General features: G+C 42.0%; 1 protein-coding gene across 4 annotated transcripts in view; it reads right to left on the reverse strand.

The window, feature by feature from the left end:
* wdr35 (WD repeat domain 35) overlaps positions 1-21,009 on the reverse strand; it is a 118,091-nt gene that overhangs the window by 11,386 nt on the left and 85,696 nt on the right. For all 4 annotated transcript variants that reach the window (XM_078541522.1, XM_078541521.1, XM_078541520.1 and 1 more), the window contains 5 exons: positions 11,478-11,610; positions 6,715-6,825; positions 5,678-5,842; positions 1,625-1,765; positions 857-1,013 (listed from right to left, as the gene is read on the reverse strand). In XM_078541522.1, coding sequence (XP_078397648.1) covers positions 857-1,013; positions 1,625-1,765; positions 5,678-5,842; positions 6,715-6,825; positions 11,478-11,610 — 707 coding nt within the window. The remainder of the gene's footprint in view (positions 1-856; positions 1,014-1,624; positions 1,766-5,677; positions 5,843-6,714; positions 6,826-11,477; positions 11,611-21,009) is intronic.

Raw genomic sequence — 21,009 nt, forward strand, 5'->3', positions numbered from 1 at the left:
TTTAAACCAGTTAACATTTATATCAATGCAGATGCTTAAAAGCCCCTATCTATTACATCTACCAGTCTCTCTAAAGTGGAGCCCAGAGTCCAGACAGCAATCATCAGAGCTTCCAACAAGTTGCATTTCTAATCTGTAAATTAAGACCTGCATTTTGCAACCTATTGCAGTTATGTGTGCTAAAATGATCATAATTGTACAATCCTTTATTATTTGTTATTTTTATTTCAATGGTTGTCTGTAGCTATATCACGAATCATGCTTACTTGTTTTATTTGTATCATCATCACAATTTGGCACTTGCTGCCATGATCATTTTTCAATAAACCAAGTAGCTATCTTTCTTTCTATCTAAAGGCTGGAGACATAGTCTCATATTATGAGGGCCCTGTGGAGTGTCCCTGGAGGAGATCACAAACTCCAAGATGGATTGCAGAGTAGTGATGCTATGTGAGAAGACAATACACCAACAGTAAATTGACTCCTCTATAAATACAGCTCTTCAGCAGGCCTTTCAATACACTGTACAACTCCTTGCATGAGGCAAACAGCTTTCTTTTCATTGCCAGGGCTCTTATGTCCACGGGCTGGATTTTCCGGCCCCGACACCAGCAGCATCGTTGCAAGCAAGACAGAAAAGTTTGGAGAGCCATTGACTTTGAACAGCTCTCCAAGTTTTCCCGTCCCACCCGCAACAATACTCGGGGCCAGAAAATCCCGCTGCACATCTATCCTCCCAACCTCACTCTCTGCCAAGCCATCACCCTGCCCTGTTGCACAAAATAATTCTAAATTCATGCCAAAAACAGAGCAGAATTTCTAAGCTTATTTATTTTGTGCACCAAATGAAACATACCTGTTTTCATTGCAGCATCTACATAGCCTTCATAAAGCTGACGCTGTGCTAGCAAAAAGAAGTGATATGCCTCTGCCCCACGCCAAGCATTGTCGATAATACGATTATCTGACAAAGAAGCATCTTCTTCAAGTAACCCAGCTAGAGCTGTTGTAGCCTGAAACAATGCAAAAGAAATACAGTACGCATTATTGCACCATATGCTTAAAATTAATAGAAATTTATAGAATTAATTTCAAAATTGAATAAAATATCCCGTTACACCTGAAATATTTGTAAATCATTCTCTTTTCAGATGTTAATTGATGTGCTGCATATTTCCAATATTTTAATTTACAATAAACCAATTAAGTCATTCTATAAACTAAAATGTGCTAGAGTACAATTCCAGCTCAGACCAGTAGGTTTAGATCAGAAAAAATGGGATGGTGTAGGCTAGTCCCACAGGTCATTTTAATTACCTGCCTGCTCAGTTTCCACCCAAGCCAATAGAGTTAAAATCAGCTCTTAATATGTGTACTCAAACATAAGGAATATTCATTTCAGCAATATAATGAAGCCAGTAGCCATGGAACTGCATCCCAGTATCTGTCTCTAGTTGAATAGGAGATACAAAACATCTATACACTAAAAATATCATTATTTCTTACTCAGAAAACTAAAAACGACATTATTTTTTAATAGCTAGAAACTGTTCAAGTTCTTTACATTGGTGAAATCAGAAGTTGATCAAAGTCAAGAATCGAAAGTATTTTTAATATGCAATACCTCTGATCTTCTGCCTTTCAATTTTGCTCTCTGGGTGTTCTTTATCTGTTCATGGTAATCTTCCACAAGTAGTGCTGCCAGCACATAAAGTTTTTTAACACGTAACGGTTTGGTTCTCTTTTTTGCTTCTTCCTCAGCAATCTAAACAAAAATACAATATAGCTGATTTCAGGAAGAGAGGATGAAAAAATATACACAACAGATAATATTCCCAAACCACAACACTGTATAACATTTAATCATTTTATAACATTGAATCAACTATGCTAAGACCTAACTCTTTATTTCAGAGAGTCACAATTCATAGGATATTTCTTTCCCATCGCAAGACAGATGAACTATTGATACGTAATAATGGTGAGCAACATTAAACTCGCCATTATTTTGACAGCAAAATCCAGGCTAGAACTGGCACTTGTGGTAATTAAAGAGCTGAAACAGCAAGGTGTCCTCTACAAGGGATCTGGTACTTGTGTAAACAGGGCAACTGACTCGCAGTTTGAAGAATTTTTACTGAAATATGCACAGGGCAAATTTCGACAGCTCCTTAAAGCACTAAAGAGCTTCTGGCGAGGATGGGGTCTTGAGCTGAAACAGTGATTTAGCCCATGTTTGACATGAGACAACAGTTTAGTAAAGGAATTGAAGCTGAGGCTGAGAACAGTAGCTTGGAAAAGCATTGAAGAGCTGACTGCCTGCTTAAATTACCTGCTAGTTCTCAAGCATGAGGCGGCACACCATTTTGATGGATGCTCTTTCCCGACAGCAACCAGCTGATTGGGGGTAAACAAGTCGTTGCTCAGAATTTCAAGCACTACTCAAAGAAATATCACATTTTATCTTTCACTTGCTGCTGAAACACATTGGGAGACTTTGTGGGATATTTTGTCTAGACTTCACCAACAATCTATCAACATTTATTCTGTAAATTCCATGCGGACATAACCTAAACAGAGTGAGTGCTGTGCTACTCCACTTCCTTGGGCGCCTTATTGTAATCAGCAGCAAGGAAGCGCTTGGTCATGGACATCTTGCTAAAGATTCCCCTTAGTCTATAGAATAGGATGAGTACTTAAAACTAGGTAGAACAGCACCATTTGCTAGAGAAGAGGGGGACATGAGGGTGAACTGCACGCCTGCTGTGGATACAGGGTATCCCTCCTCCTCTGGAACTTGCAATGTTGAATCAAGACATCTTCTCCCTCAGTCCATGATGTCCTGAACCCGCCTCTGTGTGCCAGCCAGCACACACTAGACCTTAAGTAGTAGTGGATGTGTGAAGCCGACATATACTGCTCCACAAAGACTGTACCTCATCAGCACTTGAATGTTAAACATGCAGGTGTTTGTTTTAGTGTCTTCAGGCAAGTTCAAATTATAGTAATCAGCAATTAAGATAAAACCAAACTTCAAACGGGTGTGTATTGTTAGTATCTATTTTCACCCTTTCACCAAAATGTCCCCTGCAGAGCCTAAACTAGGAGGTGTAAGATGTAAGGAATATTTAATTCAAAGCCAAATCACGTGTCATGAAGCTATTAATGTATATAATAATTGTTGGAAAATGTTTTTCTTTTAAAATAGAAGTTTAGTCTGTGGGTGTGTCTTAATTAGATTAAAGCCAGCCAATCTGGGTGCTCTGATGTGTATTAGTTTTGAGGTGTGAGAGAGGAAGAGTGCATTTGCATTTTTGAATAGAGCATTCAAGAAGTAGGGTGAAATCTGGCACCTAGCTAGCAGAGACCAAGCAATATGTTTATATTACTAATCAAATTGGTACCATCAAAGGGATTTTATTGTTAGAAGAGGTGGAGTTCAAAGAGGCTAGTGATACAATGGGAATTTACATTCAATGAGATATAACCGATAGCAGTTGTGTGTGTGGGGGGCAGGGACAACGTAAAATCAAAGCAGCTGTAAGCCTACAACTGTCTTCATAGGAACCAAAGTGAAAAGAGCCTGATTTTGAATTTGTAAGGTGAAAATGCTTTGCCTGGTGTCTGGTTAAGTCTATGGGAAGAATTGCCGGGGGAAGTGCAGGAGCGGGCGCAGGCAGGCGTGCCTCCAATCGGCTCCCCTGATTGGGGGCGTGCTGCCATTTTACAAGGCAGGCCAATTAAGGCCCGTCCAGCGTGACATCCGCCAGGAAGTGCTAGGCGCTCCCTGTGCGGCCGGGAGGGATACCCTCAGCCAAGAGTGCACTCTTTTGCGCAAGCACGCAAAAGAGCACGCTCATCTCCCTGAGGCTAAGTGCTGCCGCAGGGAGATTGGTGCCAAATTTAAAAATGGGAAAGGTGCAAAAATAAAATTTTCCTGATATGTCCCCTCAAATGACACTGTCACATGAGTTGGGACATATCCATCACTTTAAATCATACATAAATTAAATTTTTAAAAACCCTCATTCCGCCCGTGGATGAGGTTTCATGCTTTTTCTGAAGCCTGCCAGGGCTCCCAGCCTGCCCGCCAACCCTAAGGTTGGACGGGCAGGTCCATTAATAAGATTAATGACTTTGTCAATGGCCTCAATAGGCAGGTTGATTCAGCTGCGCCCCCACTGACCTGAAAATTGAAATGACGCAGGGTGCTGTCGGGCGGAGCTCCCAATGTCATCCCGCGTCGGGGAGCGGGCCCCACCCCCCCACTCGCCGACCTAAAGATCCTGCCCTATGGGTTGCTGTTGCCTTAATGGAGATTAGTTTGTGAATTTGTTGAAAGCTATGATAGTAGCAATTTGTAGCCATGTGTATATAATTAACTTGTATAAATTAATAAAATGTTTCATTTAGTTTGATATAAAACTTATCGAGAACTGTTGGTCTGATTCCTGAATTTAGAGTGGCATCTCAAACATACCACTTAAAAATATAGGTTATGATAGTTGTTTAAAGTTTTCCTCTGGGATTTTTAAAGAACTCAGCTTTACCAACTGTGGGTCATAACACAGGGAGGAATAAGGAGAGTAAAAGAAAGATGCTATCACAGTGAAAGATAAAAGAGGCAGAAAGTGGTAAAAAAAAAATTAAAACCTCTAACAATAATTAAAATCAGAACGAATGAGACACTATATATTTTAAGCAAATTTTGAGAGCCAGGTAGATTGTTTGGGAGTAATTAAGACTTAACACACTGTTAAAAATTCACTTACACTTGAATGGACAAGCCGTAACATTTTCTGGCATGTTTATTAGGCAAGTAGCCAAACTCCACATCCTTCATGTATTTGAATGCCGAATCTCTTGGAAAGGCACCAATGTAATGAAGTTTCTGGAGGAGCAGGACAACTCGGACATCAATTTCCTGATTTCCACATTTAACTGCCTGTGTTCAGGTATCAGAAGTTGCTTTCCTATTTACTCCTTAGCAACAATGAACACCTATAGCAAAATCTGGGCCATTATATCCATCAATCTTTTATTACATCCGTCAGAGAATATCGCCTTTTAGTAGTTCTTGTGGATTACAGGATCTTGCATTTCAATCTGATCATCTAATCTACTGCAATTTTTTTTTGATGACAGAAATACCTATCATTATAAATCACTGTTAAATTTATGTTAAAATAATAAATGATATCTTTGCAGACTGACTTATTTGTCAATGGGAAAGTTAGGAAATACATGGTCAAATTATTTGAATTTAAATTGTGACACTGTGTTACTAACTATTTTCCAATGATCACATGATCCATAATTCATATGCACCACAGGTACAAACAGATTGTGCAATAGCTGGTCAGTGAACTGCTATTCATAATGAAATATAACTAATTTAAAATTTGCTATATTAGACTAGCCAGTATCAAACCCTTCCAAAGGTCCAAATCACTTCAAACTTTAATTGGACAGTAAAATTATAGGATAAAAGTTACAAAACCAATTGTAGAAATTCACCTGCTACCACACTTCCAATTTTAAAATTTCAGTGGCAGATTTCAGACATTCTTATGGGCAGATATCCAAATGACAAAGACAGGTGCAAAATGCTTTACCCATCTATAAGAAATCCAAAGATGTACTCAATTATGGCAATATGGGGTGACTATTGCTGTACCTTAAACATGAGTTTTGCAGCATCAAGGAAATGATGAGCCTTTCGATAAAGTTCAATCGCTTCCAAAATTTTATTCTTCTCCAACAAATGAGACGCATACTTAGCCAGAAGAGATCCAATTTCTTTCATATTGTGATTCTTGGCCAGTTCAACAGCTTTATTCCACTGGAATATTTTGAGAAAATAGTAAAAATTAGTGTGATTTGACTCATTTTAATAACTGAATGGTCATATTTTAAAGGGGGTACATGAACAGCGATAACTGAAGGTGTACATACACAAGTCTTTGAAGGTGGCAAGACAAGTTGAGAAAACGATTAAAAATTTAAACAGAACCCTTGACCTCATAAATTCAAGTGTAGAGTATAAAAGAAAGTAATTTATGATAAACTTTATACTGGTTAGACCCCAGCTGATGTACTCTGGCCAATTCGGGGCACCACACTTTGGGAAGAATGTCAAGACTTTAGAAAGAGTGCAGAGGTGATTTAATAAAATGGTACCAGGAATGAAAGATTTCAGTTATGTAGAGAGACGAGAGAAACTGAGGCTGTACTCCCGAAGGCAGAGACAATTAAGAGGAGATTTGAGAGAAATGTTCAAAATCTTGGAGAGGTTTTGATGGAGCGAATAGGGAGAAACTGCTTCCTGTGGCAGAAGGGTCGGCAACCAGACAACACAGATTTAAGGTAATTGACAAAAGAACCAGAGGCAACATGAGGAAATATAACTAAAAGCAGTGAGTTGTTTTGATGTCTAATGCACTGCCTAATAGGGTTGTGAAAGCAGATTCAATTGTAACATACAAAAGAGAATTGGATAAAAATGCTGGCTGGGGAGAGGGGCTAATTGGATAGCTCTTTTAAAAAAGCCAGCATAAGCACAATGGGCTGAATGGCCTCTTTTTTGTTATATAATTCTGTGATTATTCGGGGTCGACTGAGATATATTCCATATTTTATGAATTCATAAATAAAAAGAAACACATTAGAGAACTATTGCATAAAATTGTACATTTCTCTTCTTTATTATCCTACCTGATTCAGATGTATACAAGTTTCAACTGCTGCTTTGGCTTGGTTACATTTCAGGAATGCAGCTACAGCCTGCTCACACATACCTACAGTAACAAACATGTGAGCTATTTCCTGTAAAAAAAATTAAAGCATTCAAAAATTCTGTTGTGTCAAAAAGTCTTAACAACTGTATAAAGGAACCACTATAGCTCTAAATGGCTGAAGAAAATTCTTTCCGGCATCCGAATATTGGAGGAATTCCCAATGGAAAAGGTGACAAAGACAAACTTCTCACTGTGAAAGCTCATTTTGTTCAACTTGCCAATGAAAATTTCAAGAGATTTAGTTTTTTCTTGTAATAAGTGGAATATATTTTAAGAAGCTCCGTTTAAAATAGTTCTCAATGAAATCCAATTTGAAATTATTAATGAGACCTTTCTGTGGCAGTGTGCTGATTTTAAAATGAATTGTTTAATAGAAATAAATTTCTTCTAATAGCAGATGTGATGCTGGTCATTCTTTAAATCACAGATATGCTAATAAACAAGTCTAGTGAATAATACATGATAATATCAGTTCATTATCTAACAGAACAATAGATTCAACTAAAACTTGAAACTAGAATTAAAAATTTGTACATAAACTTCCAAAAAATGTGCTTCTACGTATGCTAACTAGTAGTTTAAATGACAAAGTTATTGCTTCAAAAGGAATGGCGTAGCCTTGAAACCAATAATTTTGGGGAAAAAATTCTGCTGTTGTTGAAATTGGTGCCAACATAAGTTCTAAGATTCTTCTGGGGGCATTTCATCAGCAGAAAAGTGGCAGAGCAGATCCCACGTCCCACAAAGTTGAGGTGTCTTTCTAGACATTCTGACATCAATGAAGCATTTGCTAGAGTGTGGCATCAAGGAGCTCTAGCAAAACTGGAGTCAATGGGAATCGGGGGAAAACTCTCCACTGGTTGGAGTCATACCTAGCACAAAGATGGTTATGATTGTTGGTCCCAGGACACTGCTGCAGGAGTACCTCAGGGTAGTATCCTTCAGCTGCTTCATCAATGACCATCCCTCATAAGGTCGGAAGTGGGGACGTTCGCCGACGATTGCATAATGTCCAACACTATTCACGACTTCTCGGATAGTGAAGTGGTCCGTGTCCACATACAGCAAGACCTGGACAACATTCAGGTTTGGGCTGATAAGTGGCAAGTAACAATAACATCACACAAGTGCCAGGAAAAGACCATCTCCAACAAGAGAGAATCTAACCATCTCTCCTTGACCTTCAATGGCATGACCATTATTGAATCCCCCACTATCAACATCCTGGGGGGGTTACCATTGACCATAAACTGAATTGGACCAATCACATAATTGCCATGACTACAAGAGTAAGTCAGAGGCTTGGAATTCTGCACGTCATCTTCTAACTCCCCAAAGCCTGTCCAATCTTTACAAGACACAAGTCTGGAGTGTGATGGAATACTCTCCATTTGCCTGGATGAGTGCAGCTCGAACAACACTCAAGAAGCTCAACCCCATCCAGGATAAAGCAGCCCATCCACCACCTTCAACATTCACTCCCTCCACTATCAACGCACAGTGGCAGCAGTGTGTACCATCTTCAAGGTGCACTGCAGCAACTCACCAACACTCCTTCAACAGCAGCTCCAAAACCCAACTAGAAGGCCAGCAGATGCATGGGAACACTACCACCTGCAAGTTCCCCTCCAAGCCACACGCCATGCTGACTCGGAACTATATCGTCGTTCCTTCACTGTCGCTGGGTCAAAATCCTGGAACTCCCCTCCTAACAGTAATGTGGGTGTACCTACACCACATGGGTTGCTGTGGTTCAAGAAGATGGTTCATCAGCACCTTCTTGAGGGCAATTAGGGATGGGCAATAAATGCTGGCCTAGCCAGTGATGCCTACAGTGAAAGACTTTTAAAAAAAATTCCCAGGAATGGTGTCTATGTGCCTCTTGGTTTTGGTCCAGGATATCATATTGCTTTGAAGTTGGCAGGAGGGCCCAGGAGGTTTTCTTGATTTTTGCTTCCTAACAAAGCAGGTCATATTTTTAAATAGTTGATCAGCCATTCCCAGCATCAATTACATTGTCTAGTGAAGGGTTGGGGACTTTCAAAACATGTCAGTAGAACGCTTCATATTCACAGCAGGCGAAAAGTTCTCCTGAGACCTTACAAGGTCTCGAAGGGTACAATACACAGGATCTCCTTTTTGACCAGAAATGTGCTCATTGCCACCTTACTGAGTGACAGCTACCATACAAAAGCTGGCTGATCTGCTCACTTACCATCTTTGATTTGGGGCAGAACATTTTATTAAAATGGAAGTGATCTAAGCTAAAGAACCAACCTTAAGAGTTGTTGGCATATTTGCTTCTTTAAATGTGCCCTCCTAAAAACAAATAGAAATTTAGCAAGAAAAGGACCATTCAGTTCGTTAGACTTGCTCCTCCTAGTAAGCCTTATATAGCATGCACCATCAAGTACTCTCCCAACATAATAAATTAACAGAAGAGGTGAATAACCACAGGTAGAATGCCCAAGATGATAACATTCTGAAATTTCTCCCTGGCATAACAAATAATGAAATAAAACTCCAGAATATAAATTCAACATTACTCTCCACATCACTTAACCCTGGTCAGTTACCTTCCACAGATGTTCCCATGGTCACAGCAGCTGATTGGAATTGGGCTCAGTAGTGCCTCTTGTTTGGGCACTATGGGTACCATTCCCAGACCAAGATGGTTTTGGATGCACACATCAGACACCATGTTGGCAAAGAAGTTAGTGTGCACAGAGCTAATGCCTACCAAGAAGTATGCAGAGCAGGCAGATCATAATGTCAATCAGCGTGCAACATTGATTTTATGCCAGCATTGCTGTTTCAGAGCTCAATGCTCTCGCCAACAACCTCTCAAACTCACACGGCTGAGTGCACATTAAGCAGCAGGAAGGATCCTCTACCAGCACAACTTAAAGGGACCCTCAACTATTTACAGGTTAGTTGCTGGCTGATTTCTTCTGACTGTTCTACAAGTGTTTGGTCCTTTCCATCATTGTCTACAAAGGAGTGGGGTGGCAAGTGCTGAAGAACATTTTCCTGAATTCATGACTTCTGCAAAAAACAGTTGCTGACATACAGGTGTAGGCCTTCCACTTGAAATAGCACATGACTGGAAGAATCCATATAGGCCATGCAAAGCAGAACAAGTTGCTAGAAGAGGGAGGGGGACGAAGATGCATTGGAAGAGGAGAAAAGGAAGAAAGGTGGCAACCACGACTGGTAATTTCTGCCTGGCCTGTCTGTGAAGATACCAGGAACCGTAACCCCAGTTCTCCATTCACCAGCAGTCCCACAATCCTTACCTTCCCTCTTGGTGACCATCACATTGTGGTCTTGGCTGGCAGAACAAGCTGAATTTCAGTGGAGGAAACTGCAAAAAAGCATTGGAGGATGACTTTGAACAGCTCTGGGCCTAATAGGCCTGGCTTCGGTCTGCACCATCTAGGCATGGGAAGCAGCAGTCTGGGTAGGTTGGCTGACATCAACAGAAAGAGCATCGGTGAAATGTCAGTGGGAGGGATGGGGGAACACCATGAAACGGTCATCCTGAGAGAGGATTGTACTCCATGAAACCACTGCCATTCCTTTGATGTGGTACTTCAGCAATACTAGTAATCTGTTGGAGGACAGGTTGCTGGACTGCTATGACTCTTTCAAGCCCCTTTGAACACTGACACCCAGAGCTATGATAGCAGCAGTCTGAACTTGCATGGTAGCAAACTGACCCTGCACAATTTAGACTGAGTTACTACTGCAGTACTTAAGACTTGTGACTACAGCTGCTTGTGCTGCAATGGAAGCCAAGATATCAGCTATCAGACACTTCACCATGGAGTTGCCACCCTGAACCCCACCCCACCCAAACCCCTGGCAGACACAGGACATCTCTCTACTATCTCCAAGTGCAGTATTTGAAAATCTCGGTTTACTCCTCCTTTCCATCATGGTTGATTGTTGCACAGCACTATTTGCAATAATCTCAGCACCCTCAGCAGTCACAATGCACCTCTACTTCTAAGAGGTGCAGGCTAACTTTAAGTATGACAGGCTAGTTTTGAGTAGTGCTAGGAAGTAATGATATTGGGCTTCCACTGATGATTAGTGCAGCCAATGAACAGCATGTAAATATCATAACTATCAGGCAGCATGAAGCTGGTATGCTGCCTGCATCACACTGAATGAGGTTAGGATAACTGCACACCCATTTTGGGGGGGCTATCCAATTTAATCCCACTTATGTGCAAGCTTCTCTTACTAGCACTGGCCCAGGTTCAATATTAATCAGTCGAGTTAATAAAGTTAACAGTAACACTAGTTCTATAGTGCATAAAGGAGTTGAAATCAGCTAACTCAACCATTAGGTTGGATTTAATTAACAAATGCTAATTATTAATCAAACCTATATATGTATCAACCAGATTTCAGCTAATTTGGGAGATTCATCATTTGTTATCAAAACTTGAAATGCCACCCAAATCCAAACTGATTGATAATTTGAACTATTGTGGAATGAGTTAATCTGGTTCACTAGTTAGCATAGTTAAATTTCATTCCCTTAACATTTCCTCTACAATTTATCACAACTTTAAACAGAATTCACGATGCAGATCTATTTTGTCCTACTTGTACAGGGAGATGAACCTCAACATTTCATTCCAATGAGAATATGTTATGCCCACCACTTACAGGAAGCAGTTTGTTATTTTCTGGTAGGGCATTTGCCAGTTTCTCCAAACCTTCGTAATCTTCAAGCATGTAATAACACTCTGCCAGTCGCTCCTGATTCCGACCTTGAACATAATATTGAACAGCATTCATCCTGCAAATGCAATAGAGATTTTAAATCCCATCTATTCGGAATTATTTTCTTTGGTATCAGAATTTTCTGCACAATATCTATTTAGTAATTATCCAAAACTATCAACATGATCATACAAGTCTGAATATGTTATCTTACTTGAAAATTTAATTATAGACCATTATATCCATATATCTGGATACAATGTGAAAACAACAAGATGCAATGACAATATATTTGTTAATTATTTAAGTCCTTAATAGTGTCAATTAGCAATTCTGTGCTTCCAGCAATTAGTCTGATTTGAGGAATCAGCGATATAGTGTTGTTTTTCCCTGTCTAAACCACATTAGAGAACACTCTGAGCAGGATCACTAAAAATGATCCCTTTACATATTTCAAAATATCACAACAGGTAAGAATTACTTTCTATAAAATTGGTATCAAACTGATAATTAAATAGCCAAAGCAAATTGTACACGTATAATAAATTTAAAAGCACAACCAGCTTTTCAGCCTCCCTGGCTGAATTGAGGCAAGTACTTCTGAATTTTTAGTTTTAATTATTTCATTCATTTTATATTTATACATATATGATGTTACTGTAAAACATTCCTTTATTTTCTTGTATTTGGTTAAAGGTATTGTGCAGTTGTTCTATTCATTTATATCTTATTACCCAAATTGGCCTGCTTCTGGCTTATTGAAGCTCTTCCAGCTGTGGGCCCAAGGCCTTGCTGTCTAAATCATCTCCTGCCAGTTAGCTGCTGATAAGTTTTCTGCTGTCATTATTGCTCCCTACCTTCAACTATTTGTTACTTTACAGCCATTTCTTTGTTGCTAATACTCTTTGTCTTGCAGAGCTGTTGGCTAGTCCTTAAAGATACCAATTCAATGCATTTGTGCACGCTTATGACTAATGAAGACTGCCTGTCCAAACTTTCTTGAGGATTAGACAAAGCTGCTTTTTGATTGGTACATGTAGACTAATGATGGAGCAAATCTTTTTCATCAAGAAGTAAACTTTAGAAAGTCCCTAGGCCTAGGAATTTCAAAACTGCTGAAGATTCCATGCTGTTCACTTTGCGATGAATCACCCATGCAATTATGTGCAAAAACACAACTGAACTTTTTGATGAGGTAATAGAGAGGGTTCATGAGTGCAGTTGATGTTGTACGTATGGACCTTCAAAAAATGTTTGATAAAGTATCACATAATAGACTTGTTAGCAAAATTGAAGCCCATGGGGGGATAAAAGAGGTAACAGCAACACGGGGTAAGATTTTTCTGATGTCAGGATTTCCTCTCGCACCACCCGAAGAGTCAATGGGGAATGCATCTGAGGAGCGTTAATTGACTGGAGACGGAACTTCCGCCACTTATTTTGGCAGAGCTCCTTCATCAGAGAGCTAACAGCTAATCAGATTGGCCAACAGCTCTGTAGTCCCAGAAGCGCCAGTGCCAGCAGTGGCTAGGGCTGGCATTAAAAACACTCTCCAGGAGACCAGGACCAGGTAAGAGCGGTGGGTCTCAAGGGGGAGGGGAGGTGAAGCCAAAGGGAGTGGGGGTCGATGCAGAGGTTGGGGGGGGGGGGGGGGGGGACACCTGCAGGGTCAGATCTTGTGGGAGAGCACCCAGTGTGGAAAGGGGGCCCTTGAGGGAGATGCCTCTCCTTCTTGCCCGACAGGGCACCTTCTCCTGGAGCCCGCCTCCTCAATTGTGCATGTTATTTTTTCCCTCTTTCAAGATTCACCAATCAATTGCCCAAACAATCACAGGAAAGTCCTAGTAAAATGATAATGCGCACTGTTGGCATCTGGTTACAAATATTGTCCGATATATATGCAGTAATATAGGAGAAGCAACAATGTAACGCAGTGTTTGTTTGTTTGCGCCCTGTAGGTGATTCCACCATGACTATTAAACAAACCAGAGAGTACAAATTTTAACTTAACCCCATCGTAAAATATTGCTAATCTGACAGGAAACTATCCCACTAGCTTTTTATAACACTGTGCACGCAATTCAGTGATTGCCTCATTAACATGTTCTGTACATTGCTGCATAGACGGTGGCAGTAAATTCTTAAAATAGTGCAGATGCTGGAAATCTGAAATAAAAAGAAAAAATACTAGAAAACCTCAGCAGGTCATGCAGCATCTGTGGAGGGAAAGAGTTTTCATCAGAACAGAAAATTCATATCTCGGAGAAAGATTTAATACTTACAAACCAGATTGCAAGAAAACGATCAGCTTGTGTTTTATATTGCGACTACCTGTTCTGAATAGAAAAAAAAACCTGTCTCCATGTTGCAGCTCGCATTGTTTAATTGCTGGAGAGTTGTAGAAAGGAAAGAGAGAGGGAGGGGAGGACTTGAAAGGATGGTCCCACCTGACCTCCCTCTATCCTCCCCAGACAGGAGCAGCCAATGAGGTGGCTCACTGCTTCACCTCTGCCCGCCGACCCCACCATGTCACTGATGGCATAGGGCTGCATTGCTCAAAGAGAGAGGGAGGGGGAAGCCAGTCAGGCGGAACTATACCCTGCTGCCGGCTGGGGAGGGAGGGAAGGAAGAGCTGCTAGGGATATAGAATCTATCCATTACACAGAAACACACCTTGGCAGACCAGCTCTGGATCCCCACTCCACACAGCCTTCACTGTGCTCACAGCCTTCCCCTCCCACTGAGACCAGAAGACCAAGGCAGTGGGCAGGAGGGGGTATGGTGCGGCTGGTGCTTCTTACCCCACGATTGGCTCCCAGGTGCCAGCCACAGCCCTGGGTTTAGGTTCCACCTGGGGAGCCACTCCTGTGTTGATCAATCCCACTCCAGCTTTTCCTCTCTTGTCATAGAAACTATTGCATTCAGAGCCTATCATAGTGCCTGGCTTTCAACTGCAGTCAGTATCTGGGTGGGGTCAGCACTTTACCCCACACATTCATGTCAACATTGTAATATTTCATGCACTATATTCTCACACGCCGCGATCAGATTGGGACATTCATAACCACTCATTCAAATCTACAGAAATCTTACGGCTGCACGGAGGATAACCCGGGTTCAGCCTGTGTGAGCTACACCGTGGCAACTTGAGATACTCCCATCATTTAATAAACTGTACACTCTCCACCCTGGATCCTTGTTGGTTGCACTGATGAGAACATAGCAGTATTGTACCCTTGAGTATGTGCCTAAAATTACTGGGTTACCACTCTACCATGAGAAGTGAGAGGGGAAAGACCTGGCTGTCAGGTGCCTAGGCTGTTGACCACATCCAAAAACCCAGGAATAGGATTATTTTAATATTCAGACAGAATATTGACTCTACTGTGTCAGCTAGCAAGTTGGAGGCAAGGCAGGACTTGGGAGCCTTTGAACTCGAGTAAAGTAACAGTATGCAGCAGGATTATTTCTCCAGCAAAATACAATAAGTGAAGGATAGCTACCTAATGCAAATTAGACACACAAAATCAAACCTAGCTGCTTACAGAATTGCTAGACTCCAGGTGTGATTGATGGGAGAATGGCCCAATCATTTCCATTCTGGCCGGATTGTATTGCCAGTTGCCACTAAACCAAGCCTTTAATAATTGGCGTGAGGGCACATATCTGTAGAGATGCAATAAAGGCATCTTCTCCTGTTGGTAGAAAATCGAAGCAGCACCCTACCATTCCGATGGACAAAAGTCCTCCCCCAGTTGCTCAACGATGCGTTGAGGGACGGGGGGAGGACTCAGAAGAGATCCCAGAGAAGAGGTGAATGGCCCTGGGTCACAGGCACCACCATGAAAGGACCGGACTGGGGGTGACTTCAAGACTCAGAAGGGAAGGGATCGGGAGGGGAAGGGTGCTGGGCCACAGACGTGAGACACCATCGTTGATGGATTAAACTAGGGGAACAACTTCAGGACTCAGAAGAGGTCAGGAGGGGAATGGTCTTCAGTGGGCTGGGGCACGCAGGTTAAGTAAATGTAAAGGCACTCCAGCCTGGGAAGAAAGCAGCACATGCGTCTGACAACACAAAAACAGAAGCCACAAGGAGGTGGATAGGAAAAGGAGGGGCTTGAGAATCTGGTATGGCTTACTGGGCCAATGATTGCTGTTGATCTGAACAGCAGCAATCATTGGCTGAGTAACCCGTTAATCCAGATGGTGTATTCGCCAGATTGGCTGGTTTGAACACTGATCATCTGGAATGACAGGCTACTCGGACAATGAGCCCGGGCCTTCCAGCCCCCGGTGATTGGCACCGTCTGCACCCCACTATTATGGGCGTTTTTGCCTGAGGCCTGAGCAGGGTGACCTGCAGGTTTCCCCTCCTCGTCCCCCTCAAACTTGAGACCGGGTGGGGTGCGGCCCTTAAGTGCACAATAATTAACCACATAAGGGCCTTAATTGGGGCGAGGGCAGTTGGCTCGCCCTGATCTCAACAACCTCATGTGAAAGTGCAAATGAATAGGTGGTGGGTAGGAGGGTGGTGGGATAGCCACCCGAGATACTTTACGGCTCCACCACCCCCTCGCCCCATGGGTGGTCTTCCTGCCGCCTGCTGGCAGAAGACTATAAAATTCTGCCAATGAATATAAAATTGCCTAAGGGATAGAAAACATCGTGGGAGTAGCCTAGATTTCAGTACTAAGTCAATTCTGTTATTGATATATATATTAATGATGAACTTGGGGTACAAGGCACAATTTTGAAATGTGAAGATGACATAAAATGTGGAAGTATTGCCTATCAAATTCATGCCGATCATTTCCAGGACTCCATGTTTGAATTCCAACAATCAGATTTCTGCTCCTGCCACAGTACCAAAACAGCTATTATCAAAGTCACAAATGACATGCTATGTCACTGTGACAAAGATAAACTATCCCTTATCATCCTTTTTGACCCATCTGCAGCCTTTGACACTGTTGACCACACTATCCTCCTCCAAAGGTTCGGACCGCTCTTGTCTGATTCCATTCTTAGCTATCTAATCGTTGCCAAAGTATCACTAACAATTGGCTTTTCTTCCAGCTCCCTCATCATTACCTCTGTTGAAGCTCCTTGCCCCTCCTATTTCTCATCTACATGCTGCCCACGGCAACATAGTCCGAAAGCAAAGCATTAGTTTTCACATTTACACTGACAACACTCAGCTTTACCACACCGCCATCTCTCTCGATGACTCCTTCGTTGCTAACTTATCAGGCTGTTTATCCAACATCCAGCACCGGATGAAAATATTTTTCCTGTAGCTGAATATTAGGGAAACCAAAGATTCATTTTTCAGTCTCCATTCCAAACTCCATTCCCTGGCTATCAACTCTAGCCTCACCCCAGCATCTGTCTCAGGCTAAACCAGACTGTTCGTAACAATGGTTTCATATTTGATCCCAAGATAAGTTTCTGTTCACATATTTGCGCCATCGGTAAAATCACATTTTTCCACCTCTAAAATATGAGAACATAAGAAATAGGAGCAGGAGTAGGCCATTCGGCCCCTCAAGCCTGCCCCACCATTCAATAAGATCGTGGCTGATCTGCCCCAGGCCTCAACTCCTCTTTCGTGCCAGCTCCTCATAGCCCTCAACTCCCCAATATTTCAAAAATTAATCTACTTCCTCTTTACAAAACTCTGCTGCCAGTGTCATAACTCATATCAAGTTCTGTTCACGTCTCACTCCTGTGCTCACTGTCCTACACTAGCACCTGGTCAAACAACAACTTGATTTTAAAATTCTCATCCTCATTTACAAATCCCTCCATGGCCTTGCCTTTCACTATTTCTGCAATCTCCTCCAGCCACAAAATCCTCTGACATATCTATGCTTATCTAATGTTAGCCTCTTGATCCACCCTGGTTTTAATTGCTCCATTGGTGGCCTTCAGTTGCCTAGACCTTAAACCCTGGAATCCCCTTCCTACAACTCCATCTCTCTACTTTGCTTTCCTCCTTTAAGTCACTCCTTAAAACCTGCCACTTTGACCAACCTTTGGTTGCCTTATCTAATATCTCCTTATGTGGGTCAGCAACATATTTTCTTTCATAATGCACCTGTGAAGCATTTTGGGACATCTTATTACCTTAAAGGGACTGTATAAATATAATTCATTGTTGCTGTGTAGTAAAGTGTAGTGAGGAAGATAGTAATACGCTTCAAGAGGACATAGACAGTCTGGTAGAGTGGATGGACGCATGGCAGATGAAATTCAATGCAGATAAGTGAGGTGATAAATTTTTGGAGAAAGAATAAGGAATGGCAATACAAGGTAAATGGTACATTACACAAAAAATCTTTGAATTAACAAAGCAGTTAATAAAACATTTGGGATCCTGGGTTTTATAAATAGAGGTGTAGGGTAAAAAGAAAGTTATGCTAAACCTATATAAAACTAGTTCAGCCTCAACTGGAGCAGTGTGTCCAATTCTGGGCACTATACTTTAGAAAGCACATGAAGGCTTTGGAGAAGGTATAGAAGATATTTACTAGAATGGTTCTAGGGATGAGGGATTAGTTATGTGCATAGGCTGGAGAAGCTGGGGTGTTCTTCTTAGAGCAGAAAAGATTAAGGGGCGATTTGATGGAAGTGTTTAAACTCAGAAAGGGTTTAGAATAAATTAAGATAATCTGTTTCTAATGCAGCTCAAGACTCTGTAACCAGAGAGGCAAAAATTTAAGGTGATTGGCAAATTAACCAGAGGTGACATGAGGAAAATCCTTTTTACAAACCAGTGATTAGGATTCAAAATACACTGCCTGATAGGTTTGCGGAAACAAATTCAATAGTAGCTTTCAAATATGAATTAGATAAACACTTGAAGGAAAAAAAACTTGCAGGCATCTTTGGAAAGAGTTGGGGAGTGTTCTTTGAAGGAGCTAACACAGACATGATGGACCACGATTCCACGCTGGCTGGCCAATTAACGGCCAGCCAGCATGAAGTGTATGCTGAAATGCTCAATGCTTCTGGGGTGGGGGCAGGGGGAGGGCGGACGCTGATGTAAGCTCGGGAATGGGCGAGCGCAGAATGAAAGCTCCCTGAAGGCAGAGAGCTTCCTTAGGGAGCTGAAGACTTGAAAATTCTGTCCATAGATTTTTACTTTTTTTATTTAATAACAGAAACCTTATCCCGCCCTTGGATGAGGTTTCATGAAAAACGTAAAGGCCGCCTGGCCAATTCACCTGTCCGCCAACCGTAAGGTTGGATGGACCACGAAAAATCGGAGACAATTACAACTTTAATGGGCTTAACTGCCGTCTTAATTGTCAGCGGACGCGCTTCCAACTTCTGTGTGTGCCCGCCGAGCGGAATATCGCCCGATGTCATCACGCGCTATTTTACACTCAAGGGGTCGGGCGCGGGTCCGCATGCTGACCTGAAAATTCTGCCCTATGGCTATAGATTGTACCAGTTGATTGTTAGGTGTAGTACTGCTAATGCAGGTAGTGAAATTGTTGAAACAGCTCTTGCTAAGTGTCAGGCAGAATAGTTTGTGTTTCATATGTAGAACAAACATCAGGAAAGTTACTTTAGGAAGAATCTTGTGCTGGTTTGTTTATATAGTAGAGTTTGGAAATCCTAAATTATTTTGATATTTTAAATTAAAAGTTTCATAGGCGGAAGAATTTTGTGTGTCTATGTATATGTATACATATGTTCCAATCCATTTCCATGGTCCTTGCCTCATTGTCTGCTGATGCTTCATCCTGGCTGTTTCTCTTGGCAGTTGTTTTAGAGCCACAGAAACATAGAAAAGTTACAGCACAGAAATAGGCCATTCAGCCCATTGTGTCTGCACTGGCCAAAAAATAAAGTGTCTAAAACTAGCCCCCCCCCCATTCTAATCCCATCTTCCAGCACCTTGTCCGTAGCCTTACAAGTTACAGCGCTTCAGGTGCTGACCCAGGTTCCTTTTAAATAAGTTGAAGGTTTCTGCCTCCACCACCAAATCAGGCAGTGAATTCCAGACACCCACCATTCTCTGGGTGAAGAAGTTTTTCCTCATGTCCCCTCTAATCCTCCTTTAGATCTGTGCCCCCTGGTAATTGACCGCTCCACTAAGGGAAACAGGTCTTTCCTGTCTACTCTATCTCGGCCCCTCATAATCTTGATACACTCAATTAAGTCACTCCTCAGCCTCCGCTGTTCCAAGGAAAACAACCCTAGCCTATCCAATCTTTCCTTCAAGCCCTGGCAACATTCTTGTAAATTTCCTTTGTACTCTCACCAGAACAATTATGTCCTTTCTGTAATGTGGCGACCAGAAGTGTGCACAAAATTACAGCTGTGGCCTAACCAGCATTTTATACAGTTCCAGCATTACATCCTTGCTTTTGCATTCTATGCCTTGTCCAATAAAAGAAAGCATTCCATATGTCCACCTGTCCTGCCACCTTCAGAGACCTGTGGACATGCACTCTAAGATCTCTCACTTCCTCTACCTCTCTCAATATCCTCCCGTTTATTATATATTCCCTTGCTTTGTTTGACCTCCCCAAATGCACTACCTCACACTGCTCTGGAGTGAATTCCATTTGCCACTTTTACACCCACTCAACCAAACCATTGATATCATTCTGGAGTCAACAGCCATCCTGTTTGTGGTGGTTTGACATTGCCTTCTACTCTCAGGGTCAGGGCGAGGAGGCAGGTCCCAAGTCTATCTCAGCCATAACTGAAATCGAACCCATGCTGTTGGTGTTATTCTGAACCACATGCTAGCTATCTAGCCAACTGAGTTAACTGGACCCTTGGCAGAAATGGGCGTGGACACCAGACTATGCCTGAGTGAGATATAGATAGAGTGAGGAGTTGGGAATTTGGTTCAAGTGGGAATTAGGGTCAGAGGAGCAAAGAGGTGCTACTTCTTCTACTTTTTTTCAGCTTCCAGTGGTTGGTGAATTTCCTTCTTCATCTCCAAGCCAGGTTCTTCTTCTTATCGTGTCCACGGACAGTCTATACATGGCCCAGCCAGAACTGGACACATTTTTGCACCTTGTTGTTGAATTCGGCAAGATCTGCAACAGTGCAGGGTTCCTCTAGCGATAGGCATTGCAGGGGATGTTGCATAGTCTGTGGCTCAGTTCCACATTCACAAGTTGTCGGGCTGGTTGTGTATCCCCATTTGCTTAGTGACACCTTTGAACGACCTACACCAGTCCTAAGTCTGTTAAGGCACTTCCAGGTTGCCCAGTTGCAATTAGCTCCTGGGGGAAGGCTTTCATCCGGTAGAATTTCCATCGCTGGGGGTTGTTCGAGACTGGCAAGCCGGTCTTTCCACAAGGCAATGCGGGCTTCAGATGGGGTTGATTGTAATGGAACAACAATGTTCCTTGGATACAGGGATAGTACCAGTAAATGGTGCTGAAGTAGAAAATCAGCCATGATCTTAATGAATGGTGGAGCGGGTTCAAAGGGCTGAATGGCC

The sequence above is a fragment of the Cetorhinus maximus genome, chromosome 5 (assembly GCF_964194155.1).
Source record: "Cetorhinus maximus chromosome 5, sCetMax3.hap1.1, whole genome shotgun sequence".
Lineage (NCBI taxonomy): Eukaryota > Metazoa > Chordata > Chondrichthyes > Lamniformes > Cetorhinidae > Cetorhinus > Cetorhinus maximus.